The sequence below is a fragment of the Volvox carteri genome, assembly GCF_000143455.1.
Source record: "Volvox carteri f. nagariensis unplaced genomic scaffold VOLCAscaffold_22, whole genome shotgun sequence".
Taxonomy (NCBI): Eukaryota; Viridiplantae; Chlorophyta; class Chlorophyceae; order Chlamydomonadales; family Volvocaceae; genus Volvox; species Volvox carteri.
The window spans coordinates 1,339,921-1,353,479 of record NW_003307565.1 but is presented as its reverse complement, the minus strand read 5'-3'; the positions used below and the strand labels follow the sequence as shown (position 1 = coordinate 1,353,479).

General features: G+C 53.9%; 2 protein-coding genes across 2 annotated transcripts in view; both read right to left on the bottom strand.

Annotated features, from left to right (window-relative positions):
- VOLCADRAFT_91745 (uncharacterized protein) overlaps positions 1 to 1,564 on the bottom strand; it is a gene marked incomplete at both ends in the record, with an annotated part of 21,852 nt that extends 20,288 nt beyond the window's left edge. Inside the window, 3 exons of the mRNA XM_002951134.1 lie at positions 250 to 342; positions 824 to 866; positions 1,440 to 1,564. Of these exons, the coding sequence (XP_002951180.1) occupies positions 250 to 342; positions 824 to 866; positions 1,440 to 1,564 (261 nt within the window). The remainder of the gene's footprint in view (positions 1 to 249; positions 343 to 823; positions 867 to 1,439) is intronic.
- Positions 1,565 to 8,692: 7,128 nt separating this feature from the next.
- Positions 8,693 to 13,559, bottom strand: VOLCADRAFT_91743 (uncharacterized protein; the record flags this gene model as incomplete). Its single annotated transcript, XM_002951133.1, has 11 exons — positions 8,693 to 8,704; positions 9,710 to 9,784; positions 10,068 to 10,297; positions 10,620 to 10,727; positions 11,017 to 11,065; positions 11,407 to 11,781; positions 11,993 to 12,069; positions 12,475 to 12,517; positions 12,697 to 12,795; positions 13,057 to 13,097; positions 13,430 to 13,559. The coding sequence occupies 11 exons, from the start codon at positions 13,557 to 13,559 to the stop codon at positions 8,693 to 8,695; spliced, it is 1,239 nt and encodes a 412-aa protein (XP_002951179.1).

Here is a 13,559-nt window from a genome sequence, read left to right as displayed (position 1 = left end):
GACTCATGCACCGCGCAACACAAAAGAGGCTGCGCCGTTTCCAACCACCAAGTTCGTCCTATGGCCATTGCCTTGCCGTACAACGAACGGTCAAACGACGCACGTGGAAACGACGGAACAGTTCGCGGACGGTTCCCAAAAAAAGAATTTCGAGAATGTTTTGTTTTGAAGGAAAATGCGCAATCAATCGCCCAATAGCTATTTCGGCAAATTACCAACCCTGGCAACGGCCAACGGTCAACCGCCAACCCTGCCTGTCTCCATGAACAGCTCCGCAAGGCCCTGCCAGGCCAGGGGATTGCGGGAATCCAAATCGGCGGCCCGACGGTAGGCGGCCTCGGCCTGTTTGGGGGGGGGGGGAGAGAAGAGGTTGGGGGAAGAGATTGGGGGACTTGGGGGCGATAAGGGTGGATGGTGGCGGACCGGGCTACTTGGAAACGTAAGCGTTCCAAGATATACCTACATAGCTATACATCTACCTATTTTTATGTTGTTTATATATTTATATTATTTATTATTATATGTGCATAGGTACACAGCTTTGCGTCCATCCACGCGGATTTTCAGCGGTGGGTGTAGCAGTGCGCAACAAATAGCAGCAGCAGCAGCAGCAGCAGCAGCACCAACAGGTCAGCACCAACAATTTATACTGCTCTTGCAAACTGGGAATCTGAGTCGCTTTTATAAAACATGGGGGTTCATTTTTGTGTTTGGGGCAGAGTTGCCTCCTTGAAAAACGCGGCACTGGCCACGTTGGAGGTCTTGGCTCTGCAAATGTGCAGCTTTTCCGTACAGGTCCTGTACGGATGTCGTACGTTTTTACCTGCGCGTGCTCCTGCAGGTGGAAGGCCGCCTTGCCCACATAGCTGCGTTTTCATGTGGTCGGATAACGGGCCATCGAGAAGTCATGGGCATGCCGTCAATGGACAGGTCAGTACATAATCAAAATCTGACGAAAATCATTGTTAGTTCGTTGGAGTGTGTATCGTACAACGAGTGCCGTACGAAGGCAGAGGAAAGCCTGAGTTGAATACCAAAAACAGGACAGGGAAATTACGCGAGCATTTGGAGGGAAGGCGGCCACGGAAGCATCATTGCTTTGTGGTACCCGGCGCTTCCGGGTAGACAGCAGGGCAACTGCTGTACTTCTATGGCTTACATGTTCTTGGATATATGAAGAGAATGAGGAGAGGACTAGGAAACGACTTGTTAAGGTGTCGATAGGTTGGCGCACAGCACCACCGCAGCCGGGAAATATGCCTCAACCCATGGAATGCGGTAGTCGCCGAAAAAAGTTACAGGGAAAAAAGCAGTTGGTTCTGAACCCTTAAAAGGTGGGGCTTGGGCCCGCATATTAACATTCCCCCAGCTTTCGACAACCGGAGCAGGCATTGGCCTCATTGCCTGACCCACGGTACACCACACCACATCACACCCACATGTATGCCTCGTAGCAAGATTTATCCTCCGCCAGAGCTTCTTTGCAGTGCTGGAGGGCATCCCTGTATTCGCGGCGGCCAAGACATTCTCGTGCATTCCGCAAAAGCCGCTTCATGGCTGACATGAGGATCTGCTTTGAATACGCCCAGCAAGCACCAAGGGGACAATTCTGTCTCGGGATTTTTCGCTACAAAGACTAAGATAGGTATTTCGGAAACGATACCGAAGACTCGGTGTGCCGGAAGAACGGATGGAGTTCAGAGGGCTGTTGTCGAGTGTCATTCAAATCCATCATAATTCATCATTACCTGAGTAACAGGAGAGTCCATCGCCTTGAACAGGGAAGGTCTGTGCCCCGAACATTGTCCCAGGAACAGTACGACTACTCCTGGAACATGACTGTCTTACTCGGAACAGAAAGCAATTTGTTTTACTTCTGTGCCGCATGGATTGCTTTCCTACCCATACGTCTTACATGACAAATTCCCTTGGAAGTTTCACCTTCAATAGGCAAGGCGCTTACGGCATCTCTCTTCGTCCTCCCCGCCTTCGTCCTCCCCGCCTATAACATGTCACAACCATAATGTCACAACCCGACGTCCATATGACCCCTATTATTCCTACACCGAAATTAGCGCGACCAGTAACTAGAGTACTTTTTGATTTAACTGAACGAAAAGATCGTAATGTGCGTCGCAAAATAATTGGAGTCAAGCGACGTTCAGCCACGGTCAACGTCTTTACACCTAGCAGGAAAACTCCAGGACCTAAGCAGCTAGAGGAGCACATTGCTCAGAGCTGCAGGCCATTCCTGGATGGATGCATAGCAACAATCAAAGCGGAATTTCAGAGCCTATTGGCAGGGCATGTTGACAGATGCCAGCAGACTAGCGATGACATGAAGCATCGCATTAACGACCTGAGAAGCCTAGTCGAAGAGCAGGCAGAGGTTGTTAAAAGCCTTCAGGAGCGGAATGCTGTGTTGCGACAGGAGCTTGATGCCACGGTGGGTGAGCGCAGGCTCACGACGCAACGCTTAAAGGAGTTAAATGAGCGCATTGAAGCCCTCGAGACCGAGCGAAGCACGGCACGAAGTGAGCCAATTATTACGCGAAGCCAATCGGCGGACGCAAAGGCCCTTGATAGGCGGATGGAGGCCCTGGAAAAGCGGCTCGCCGAGCACGCCGCAAGCGGGCCAAGGGAACAAGCGGTGCACTGCAGAGAAATGACTGAGAACGTGGACAGCGTTACTGCCCGTGTTGCCACGCTCGAGGAGCGTTTCAATGACTGGGAGCGCACGCGCACAGCCCCGGCAGATGGTGCACGATGTACTGAAGCCACGGGGGGGCGTCGCATGGGCCCCAAAGCAGCGCCGCCTGCAAAGCAAGACCAACAAGACCGGGAAGAACTCCATAAGGAGCAGCAAGAACGGCCGAAGCAGCAGCAGCCAAAACAGCAACCAAGACCTAACAGAGCCGTCACTGATACCACCACCTCCAAAGCCCCAAAGGTGACGGCGATCACTACCAGACCACATGAGGTGGCCGCAAGCTGCAGAGGGTTTGGCAAGACAGCAGGTGACCCTGCTCCCAGGCCCCCCAAAGCACTGGCTGAGTCTACCAGCAGCACCGATGGACATATAGACCGGGGTGCACTGGTCATCGACGGACTACCAGCTACTTGGACGCAGGAGGAAGTGATCCAGAATCTGCAACTGCGCTTGCAGCAGCTTACGAACATGAAGGTCGCGTTCTTAGATTGCACCGTCGAGGCACACCCGAACGTCGCTGCGCGCAGCAGCAAGCGGACAACCCAGCGGGTTCGAATCACGACAACCCCAGCGGCATATTATGCCCTGTACTCATTACGGAAGCAGCTGGGCCTTAATGCGGAGGAAGGAGCGGATGAGTCGTTCCCGGCTGTGAGAGTGTCACTGGCGCTCACAGCACTTGGCGAATCGTACAAGAAAGGGTACCAGGACGTATTTCGGCACCTAGTCGATAGTAAGAGGGCCCCTTCATGGCGGGGTACTCACCTCATGGCGCTTACTGAGCCAGACAGCGGTGTCTGGGCGAAAATAGACATCCGCAAAATGGCTGCAGAGCTGAGGCAGGCAGCTAAGTAGGGAGCACGCCGGGGGGGTAATAGCATCCGTTTCCTTATTTGGAATATCCACGCCTTCTCGGCAGGCAAGTTTGACCAAATTAAGGCTATTCGTGGATTGCTCAATCACGATGTTATCATCCTTACAGAGACGAAGGCGCCCGTTAATCGCACTCGTGCCAAGGAGCAACTAGTATTGCAGGGTTATAGCCACCTTGCATGTACTAGAGCACCGCGCACAGGCTCTCGAAGGTCAGGCGGTGTATCTGTGTTTGTGCGTGATGAGCTGGCCCCCTGCGTGAGAGAAGTGGGCTTAACGAATACACCCGTTGGGGTGGAGATCGTCTGGTTGCGATTCCATAGCGTTCTCCCTGGAGGGCGGGCGCTCCTACTGGGGGCTGGTTACTGCTCGCCCCAGGGGTCCAGCGTTTATAGCAGCACGGATGGTAGTGGCCTGGCGTATAGCGAGGTCCCCGACGCTGTTTTTGGAAGCATTACTGGCGAGCTAGATAGACTGCGGTGCATGGGTGATGAGGTGCTTATCACAGGTGATTTTAATGCCCGTACAGCAGCTATTCTAGACTTGCCCGGAGTAAATGGAATAGGGGCACACTCCCTCGTCGGCGTTCCCCGTAAAAATAGAGATAGTGGGCTGAATTGTTTTGGCCGCCGATTGGCACAAATGTGTCTTGACACAGGGCTAGCCATTGTCAATGGGCGGGCACCTGGTGATGTGCCCGGGGGCTTCACTTACTTCGGCACAAATGTTAAAATTGGAAAAATACAGAGAAGATTAGCATGGCCCCTGCGCAAGGATGACACGCACAAATCGAGAAATGGTTCCAAATTTTTTGGTCTGGTCTGGTGGCGCCTTCGTGTATATGAAGGTTCCGGGTTCGATTCCTGGTCAGACCCCCGACATTGTTCGGGAGGTCTAGGTTTACTAACGCTGCTGAGGTGTGGAGATGAGGTCTAGTTGATGGACTAAGTTTCGCATGCTGAGATGGTGGTGGTGGCTGATCTGTCTCTACGGATGTTGGGTGACTGGATGAGGAGGGGTCTAGTTGGCAGGACCCAAACCGCCGTCGGTCGTACGGTGTAATCAACTTTCAATACATATAGTCCATGGCCTCCCGGCTTTGACGGACCCCCCCGCACTCGTGCGGCACTTGTAACTTGTAACTTGTAACTTACTCCAACTCTACTGAGGGTCACAGTTCTATTGATCTGTGCCTTGCATCTTACGGGCTCTTCGAGCAGATTAACACTCTCAAAGTCCTTAGATCTTACTTATGGGGAGAGTCTAATGTGCTGAGTGATCATCACCCCCTTATCCTCCGCCTGCATGCCGTTTTGAGGCCAGGGGCTGCACGGGGTCGGAAGCCTCACCTAGCACGTGAACGGATCCCTATTTTTGATATTTCACGCAAGGGCCGCTTCACTGAGCTTTTTCGTGAACCAGATGGCATTATTACAGAGACCATCAACTCTCTCAAGGAAAAGCTTGTAGAAGGGGCACCCTGTGACGAAAGCATGAATGACCTGCGCACCCTTATCAATAAGTGTGCTAGAGAGACGTTCGGCGGTGCACGGGGGATGGAAAAGTCTGTGAAGCGTGACTGGTGGAACGAGGACTGTGCAGCTGCGTGGAACGATATGATGAGTTTCCGTAAGGAGGTCAGGGACCCCGTCTCAGGCAAGCTGCCCGATCTACATAGGACTACCTGGAAGGCCAAGCACCGTGCCTTTAAAAAGGCTAGGAAGGCCGCTATTCAGGAGTTTGAAATGGAAGATATGCGGAGGAGGATTAAGGACGCCCGGTTCAACCCACGCGGATTGTGGACATGGCTGCGTGGGGGAAAACCACCTCCTTGCGGTATCTCAGATATTAATGCTTTTACCGAGCATTTTTCCAAGGTGCTTAATGGTACGGGAGAGACGAGGCAATGCCGCAATGAGGGTTTTCAGTTTAGATGGCTGGACGAGGACCAGGTGACGCACAGACGGGAATTAGCTGCTTGGCTTAACGAGGATTTTACGGAGGATGAAATTACTAGTGGCCTTAAGGCTATGCGCAACAATAAGTCCGCGGGCCTGGAGGGAACCCCGGCCGAGTATTATAAGTACGCTATCAGGGAATCTGAAGGGCAGCAACCCGTGCTTGTATTGGCGCCTTACTTAACGGTGCTATTCAACCGCATATACGGAGCTGAATACCCGAGGGAATTCACGACTAGCACCCTGTCCCCCGTATTCAAAAAAGGGGACGCGTCTTGCTGTGACAATTACCGGGGAATTGCAGTTGGGGGTCCCCTGAGCAAACTTTATGCCAATATCATAGGGAGGCGATTAAATAATTACTGTGAGGGCAATAGGCTACGTGCCGTTAGCCAGGCTGGATGTAGGCATGGTTTTGGCACCGAGCATCACTTGTTTACATTAAGGCATCTTATCTCGAAGCACACTGTGGCCGGAGCCAGGCCGCTTATTATCATGCAAATTGACTTTAAGGCGTTCGACTCCGTTGACCATGAGACACTTTGGGATTTCCTAATGTCGTATGGGTTACACGGGCGCATCCTCGACTCTTTAAAGGCTAGCTATGCTGACGTGAAGTTTCGGGTCAAGTTAGGAAATAAGTTGGGACCTGAATTCAAGGTGGGGCGTGGTGTTAAGCAAGGGTGTCCCCTTAGCGTAACCCTTTTTGGGCTCTTCATAGAAGTATTCGCTCATTATATTGATGCCCATGATGCTAATTGCCGTGTATGCCTCCCCAGCCGATGGAGCACCCTTCGTGAGCAGAGTGTTAGCCTGGCGGGCGGTGATCTCACTAACCTGCTTTTCGTTGACGATGTGTCACTGGTAGCGACAGGGCACGATAGAGCTGAATGCCTTCTGGGGCTACTCGAAGCCTACTGCAAAGCGACGGGTATGGCCGCGAATGCCGCCAAGTGCGAGGTCCTCATTTTTGGGGGCGCTACGCGTGAGCGGAAGCGGCTTGTTGAAGCTGAGTACCGGTTAGGTGGGGTGGGGTTGCGGGTCCTGACCGGCAACGAGACGGCACGGTATCTCGGGTTGCACTATGGCCCAGGAGTGCAGTTCTCAGCTTGTACCAAGCAACTACTCATAGCAGGGAGGCGGGCCACATTTGGGCTCAGCACCCTGTGTCGTGATAAGAAAATTACCACCCCCAAGCTATGTATGTCTCTCTACAATACACTAGTTGTACCGGTGTTTTCTTATGGAGCGCAAGTTTGGGGACCTGACTTCATTAATGTGAATTTTGAAGGTGCTATGGCTAATCCCATGGTCCAGGAACAACGTGCTTACATGCGAACCGTAGTTGGGGCGAGGAGCCCGACTATGGTTTCCCTATATCGCGAGCTGTCACAGAGGCCACTCCAGTTCCATTGGACCAATCTTGTACTTAGGTTTTGGAACTCTGTGGTTAAGAGGCCGGGAACGTTGTGTCACCGGGCATTTGTCGCTGACCTGGAGTTGGCACTTGGGGGCGCCACTGAGTGTTGGGCAAAGCAGGTACTAGCCTTTTCTACTAGCTTAGGAGTGGACCCCCCACTAATACGCGCGGTAATGATCTTATATCGTACTACACAACCCTTAAATTGCCAGTCGAGAGCATTCTTAAGGTTTTTGCCAAGCGGCTTGATGCTCGGTGGGAGTGCCCGAATACCTTGGGTGACCCCCGCGTCTTCCCCATAGGAATTACCGGAGCCAAGGCGTGTCGCTATATGAACTGGATGGGAGCTGCCCCGTCAAGGGGTGCGCGTCTTGATTGGCTGGAGCACACTAAAGGGACCATGCCCCAGCGACTTCATCATGTGCTCATGCGTTTTCGGTTAGGCTGTTGGGAGTTAGGGGTTAATAGACCTAATGGGCGTGAGCGCACCGCGCGTACCTGCAGGCTTTGTGACTGTGGAGCGGTTGAAGATGAGTTGCATGTTTTCGAAGAATGTCCCGCTTACAAGAGCATACGGGCTAAGTATGATGGTGACCTAGTCCTTACGGGGCGCAGCATGCGCACCACTATGACTGAGGCGCCACCCTGGCATTGGCCAGGTACCTCTCGGAAATCTGGGAGGCCAGGCACGTCGCGCTGAGGCGCTTCGCCCTGAAGCGGACGAGGGAGAATGAAGATGACCTCCCGCGTACCCGCATCAATACCAATACAACGTCCATGGCCCCCCCGGCTTTTACGGACACACCCGCACTTGTGTGCGGAACTTGTAACTTGTAACTTTACCGCCCGCCCGTCCTCCATTCGTATAAAAGCAGGCAGCCGAACACCTGCTTAAGTGTGCAGCAAATATCGCAGAAGACTTTGGACTGGGACGACATTACCTGACTAAATAGTTTGCACTGGAGGAACCGCCAGCGCGCCTTCGGTGCGCCTGACGCAAAAAAACGAGCCGGTTAACTGGGTTGCTTCAACTCAGAACAGTTATAACACTAGGGGACGGGCACGTCGCACGGCGAGCGCTATGTCACAAGTGACCGTGAATCTCACCTGCGAACTTTGTCAGTTTCCTTGTGGCCAGAGAAGTGGAAGCGGACCGCAATCCAGTCCGCTCGCCACCATTTTCAACAATGGCGTGCAGCTCCTCCAGCGTTCGCCCCTCATCATGGCTATTATCCACGAGGCGCTACACCCTGTCATCTGCCTGCAAGTAGCGGAAAAAGAAGCACGCCCTGTCGTAGACCATATGCTCGGGGGCCTTGTCCTCTGGATAGAGCCGCTGTAGCATGGACACCGTGGGAATGATACAATCTCCGTGCTTGCACTTGCTGTATGCCACGACGATGCCACACGGACGTGCCGCAAACATCGTTTCGTGGGTATAGCACCGTGAGAAATGCAAAAAGTGGCCCCCCTCTGTTCTTGGGGGCCTTCTCTGCCAAGTTCTCCTGTTCTGTCTTCGCATTGCTGACTTAGCGCAGTTGGCTGTCCCTAGTTTATCAAAGACCTCTCTTCACACAAAAATGTGATCTTGGCGGGTAGACAGCGTTCACATGTTCTAAAACCCTAATGCTTCTCGAGCATTGACACGTCTACAATTTTATTTTGCATCAGTTGCATGGGAGATGATGAGTTGAACTGGTCGCTGATGAAAGGGGGGGACGGAAATTAGAATCATGGCTTTCCCTATGGGAGGGAGACGCAAGCAGTCCCGCCAGCGACATTCGACATTTTTGCAGCATTGCTAATTTGTGTGTGTAGGGGGTGGGAGGTTGCCTCTCACCAGCGTCGCATGAGACGCGAAAAAAGATGTGTTTAATATTTGAGCTGAGCCACGGTGAGGCGTGAGGGTTGCACATCTTAATTGGCGATGACCGTGCGTGTGTGTGTATTTGTGTTTATCTGTGTGTATGTGTGTGTGTGTCTCGGGGGTGCCCCCGGCCTGTGAGGCTGCGTCTGTTTGCCTGTCTGTTTACCTGCCTGTCTATCTGACCGCCTGCCGGCTTGGTGATGGCCAGCGAAACAGTAGCCGTTAAGCTCAGGGGGCCGATATGGAATGATGGACGAGTCAAGAAGGGTCGGCCGCCGCAGGAAACAAACAAATTTACACAGAAGCACGCACAGCCGCTGCGCTCTCTTTCTCCCTCTCTCTCTTTCCCTTGGTGGCATCACCTCATCAGCACCCTGTCATCCGAAAGCCGTACCGTCAATCCTACCGTGTCAAATATGTACAGTATCGTACAAGCCCCAAGCCAGCCTAAGAGGCAAAGCTAGTCTTATCAGGTCCCTTTTAAAAAGCCCCTCAAAATCTATTTTGATTTTTGGCTCTGATCAAGAATGTTTATACCAAGAGAAAAATAGGGGTAAATTTCGATAAAGTACCCCAGTAATAGCTCTAAAAACTTATTTTGGCGTTACTATTTTTTGAAGTTACAAAAAACGTTCCAGCGCTTCTCGGTGTCCCGGCCGATTCCCAGGACTGAACCTGAACGGCCGCAACTCCCCCCAGTCGCCACTGCTGTCGACAGACGCAGGATAAGGCCCGTCCGGTGCCGTCGCTGCCGTCGCCGCTGTCGTCGCATTAATGGTTTGGCTTTCGTGCACGGCAGCGGACACACGGCATGTAGCTGCAGCAGTAGCAGTTTCAGTAGCAGTAGCAGTAGTGCTGGCGGCAGTTGGTCCTGCCTTCACCATCCGAGCGATGAGCTGGCCGATGCCCGAGCTCATTTTGAAGCCGTGGCCGGAGCAAGCGGAACACAGGATGACCTACGGGGCGGCAATTACGACCCATGGGTCACCTGTTGAGGAGCGACATGGCCGCGGGGCCGCCTACACGCTTATGCATGGGCATGTCCGACACACGCCCTCGCGGTGCATACCGCCACATATACACGGGTCGGGTCGCCACCTGACCAATGATGAGTGTCATTGGCCGCTAGGAAGCACACACATACATACAGCCATACATCCAGGATACAGGCGTATGCAGACCCGCACGCGCACACATGCAAGGGTATTACCCAAAGTTAGTTTCGTACATCGTACGAACCTGCGGGTGACGGGGGTGTCGGTCTACCAGGAAATGTCCATCCGGTGTGTTGGTGAAGAAGCAGGTGCTGGCGGCGAGCATCCGACCAGATGCCGCCGCCGGAAAGTACGACGACACGCCGGCGCGGAGCGCCGCCTCATCGGCCGCGTCAGCTGTACGGCGAACTGAATCCAGGGCAGCTGGATCCCGGATCTCCTCCCGAAGGTGGCGATACAGACCGACTTTAAAGCCTGCCGGACAGTACGGCACGGTACGGTGCGGTACGGTGTACGCGGGTGCGGGCGAGAGCGGGTGCAGGTGCAGGTGCAAAGGATAAGACACACAATAGAGGTGTCCTCCGTACCTCACGATGGTGCATTCATCTTCATCAGGAAAATACAAGAACACGGGAACACGGGAACACGGGAACACGGAAGCAGCTCCCAAGGAAACCAAACCAGCGGGGTAAGAAGCAACCAAAACCCAAAGGCACCCCGAATACCCCCCCAAACCCCCCATGACGTTTCCGAAAGAGAGACATGGAATCTGTGGGTGTGGGATCTGGAAGCCCACCTGGCACGTCGCCGTGCTCGGGGAAGCCGTAGTAGGCCGCGCCTCCCGGGGACTCCTCCAGAACGAAGACGGGAAAGCGGTCCGGCGCAAAATGGTGCCGCGAGGCGGCTGTACGGGTACGGATGGAAGAGACATAGTACAGGTACGGATGTACGGCAGCAGGGGGTGGTGAAAATGGATTGTGTGGAGTGTCTTTTGTACAGCCTCCTGCTCAGACTGATAGAGGCTTCTGTAGGATGGGAAAGTGTCTATACATTCTCTCTGTGTGTGTGTCTAGTTGTGTGTGTGTGTGTTTGCATTCTACTTTTTTAAGGCATATCAAGTGTACCATTGCACGGTCTATTGACCATAAGAACATCTTGCAGAATGTGACCTTTCCGTACCGTGCCTGTCGTACCTTCAATTTCAAACCAGCCCACCACTTGGCGCTCCGGAACACAAAGCTCCTGAACAATGGAAAGGGGTGACCGGGCAAGCATACATAAAGGGAGAGAGAGAGGAAGAGAGATAGATAGAGAGATAGATAGAGAGAGAGAGAGAGGAAGAGAGAGAGAGAGAGAGAGAGAGAGAGAAAAGGGTGGGAGGAAGGGGAGAGGAGATGAAGGTGTGAAAGGAAAACGCACAACGAGGAAGGGTGAAGAGGGGGCCGGGGAAGGAAGGAGGATCCTGCCCCCCGATCATTTCCATTCAAACACAGACACGCACGCATGCACAGGTACGCGAACACGCTCAATCAGTTCTGGCGGCGGTCTGGCCGCGACGAAAGGAAGACCTTACAGACACTCACACGAAGCTCCGGAACCAGTTGACCAATCCAGGGACCCGGAGTGAATACCGCCGCGCCGGCCGTAAACCTCTTGAGGCTATTGCCGCCGCCGCCGCCGCCGGCGGTACGGCTTCCGTGCGCGCCGCTACTGCCGCCACTGCTGCCGGTGGCGGCCGCCGCTGCCTCTGCGGTTGTGGTTGTGGTTGTGGGCTCCACTTGGAAGGTGACCGGGGCATCCTCGGCGCTGCCCTCCACCCGCCATGACGCCACCGAGTGCCACGTCAGCACCTCAGCCCCCAGCCGTTGAGCCGTACTCACGTGGGCCTTACGGCGGCGGGGTGAAAAGAGTGAGGACGTGAATGACGTGGACGAGAACGCGATATGGATGAGAGGGGTCTATGGAAGGCGGGTAGAGGTGTGGAGGTGTGGAGGTGTGGAGGGCAGGAAAGATGAATACAGTCTGAAACACATAAAGCACACGTAGATGTACAAACAGCCATACAACGCATTGAGTTTAATAAGGCTTAGGGTTGTAGGCTTAGAGGTGTTCAAATTTAGTTGAAATTTTGCGTGGCGTGGCACCGTACGGCAGTGCATCGTAATGTACCTGTACGATCCTCTCGGGAGCCAGTACGCCGCCGTCCGGCTGATACAGCGCCATCCAGTGCTCCGGAACCCGGTATGCTGCGGTTCCGTACAGGAATGTGTGATTATGATTTGGCCTGAAATGTACGGCAATCGTACGGCATGCCGTTTTGGCATTAACATCCAGGTGGTAAAACCCGCCAACCCCTCATTACCGCGAACCTTCCCAGCCCAATATCGCCTGAGTAAAGAACCTCCTCCCACCACACCATGCCTCCATGCGCACGCAAGCCGACCTTTGGATTTGAGTACGACAACGGCCATGAGAATGAAACCTTGGTACCGCCACAACCAAGCCGTGTATGCGCTAAGCCAACACCACCGAGCCAAGGCTCCGCTTCCAATCCCCACAAAAGCACACATACATACCTAAATACGGACTGATAGACATGCATACATACACACATACACACACGTCATCGGGCCCTTCTGCACCTCCCTCACCCGGGAACCGCCTGTTCAGCTCCTCTCCAGTCAGCACCTCGTGCTGGGGTCCAGGGAGGGAGGGAGGAAGGGGGGAAGGGAAGGCGGGAGAGAGGGAGAGGGGGTGGGGTCACGAAACAGGAGGGGACTGTTGGAGGGGGGCAGGCGGAGGGCTACCTCTGCATCCCCTCCTGCACCCCCCCGGACACCCCTCCCCAGGGGCACCCCTCCCTCCCGCTCTACCTGCAGGCCATGCACCTGGGCTGAGTGGAGCGCGCTCCGAAACACGGATCCCACATCCAACATTCCAACACGTAGAAAGAGGGGCTCGCGGAGGTGACCCTACCGTAGGCCGGCAAGAGGGGAGGGGGAAGGGGTGTCGAAGGGGGGAGGGGAATGTACTATTTCTAGCTGGGAAATGCTCTTGTACGATCCTTGTACGAACCAGGGTTATGAATGGAAACCATTAGAAACGGTTATGTAAGCCTTTCATCATGGTTGGGGGAGGTGAGGGGGTCGGGTGTGGGGGTGAGGAGGTGGAGGGGCGAAGGCGGTTATGCCAGGGGCCTCCAGGGGGTCCAGCAGGGTACGGCAATGGGTTACTTGGTGACGTGGAGCCATATACCCGAATGGCAGTAGCAGCACTGCAGCAGCAGTGGAGCACAGCCAGCAGAGGACATCCAATAGTTTTGTATATATGTATGCATGTATGTTGGTGAGGAGGGGAGGAGAGCGCCGGGAAGCAGCAGGAGTAATAGGAGACCACATGTGCAACCCACTCCCTCGTTCTCTGTGCGATCTATCGGTCTGCCACCGAAAGCATTATCGTACGCAATATCGTACATGCCGTACAAGGGCCAGCATAAGAATTTGCATCCATCCAAAATTACGGGAGGGATCCCCAACCCCCCAACTTAACTAACCAACCAACTAACCAACCTGGAACACCTTACTACAACTTACCCCAAACACCCACCTGCCACGCAGCGAGTTCCTCTTGGAGCTCCTTGAATAGCCCCAAACTCCGTTTCTGTTGATTCAGTTGGTACGTAGATTAGTAAGTTGGTCGATTGGCTGATAGGTAGGTGGCTTACTTTTGGGTTCAT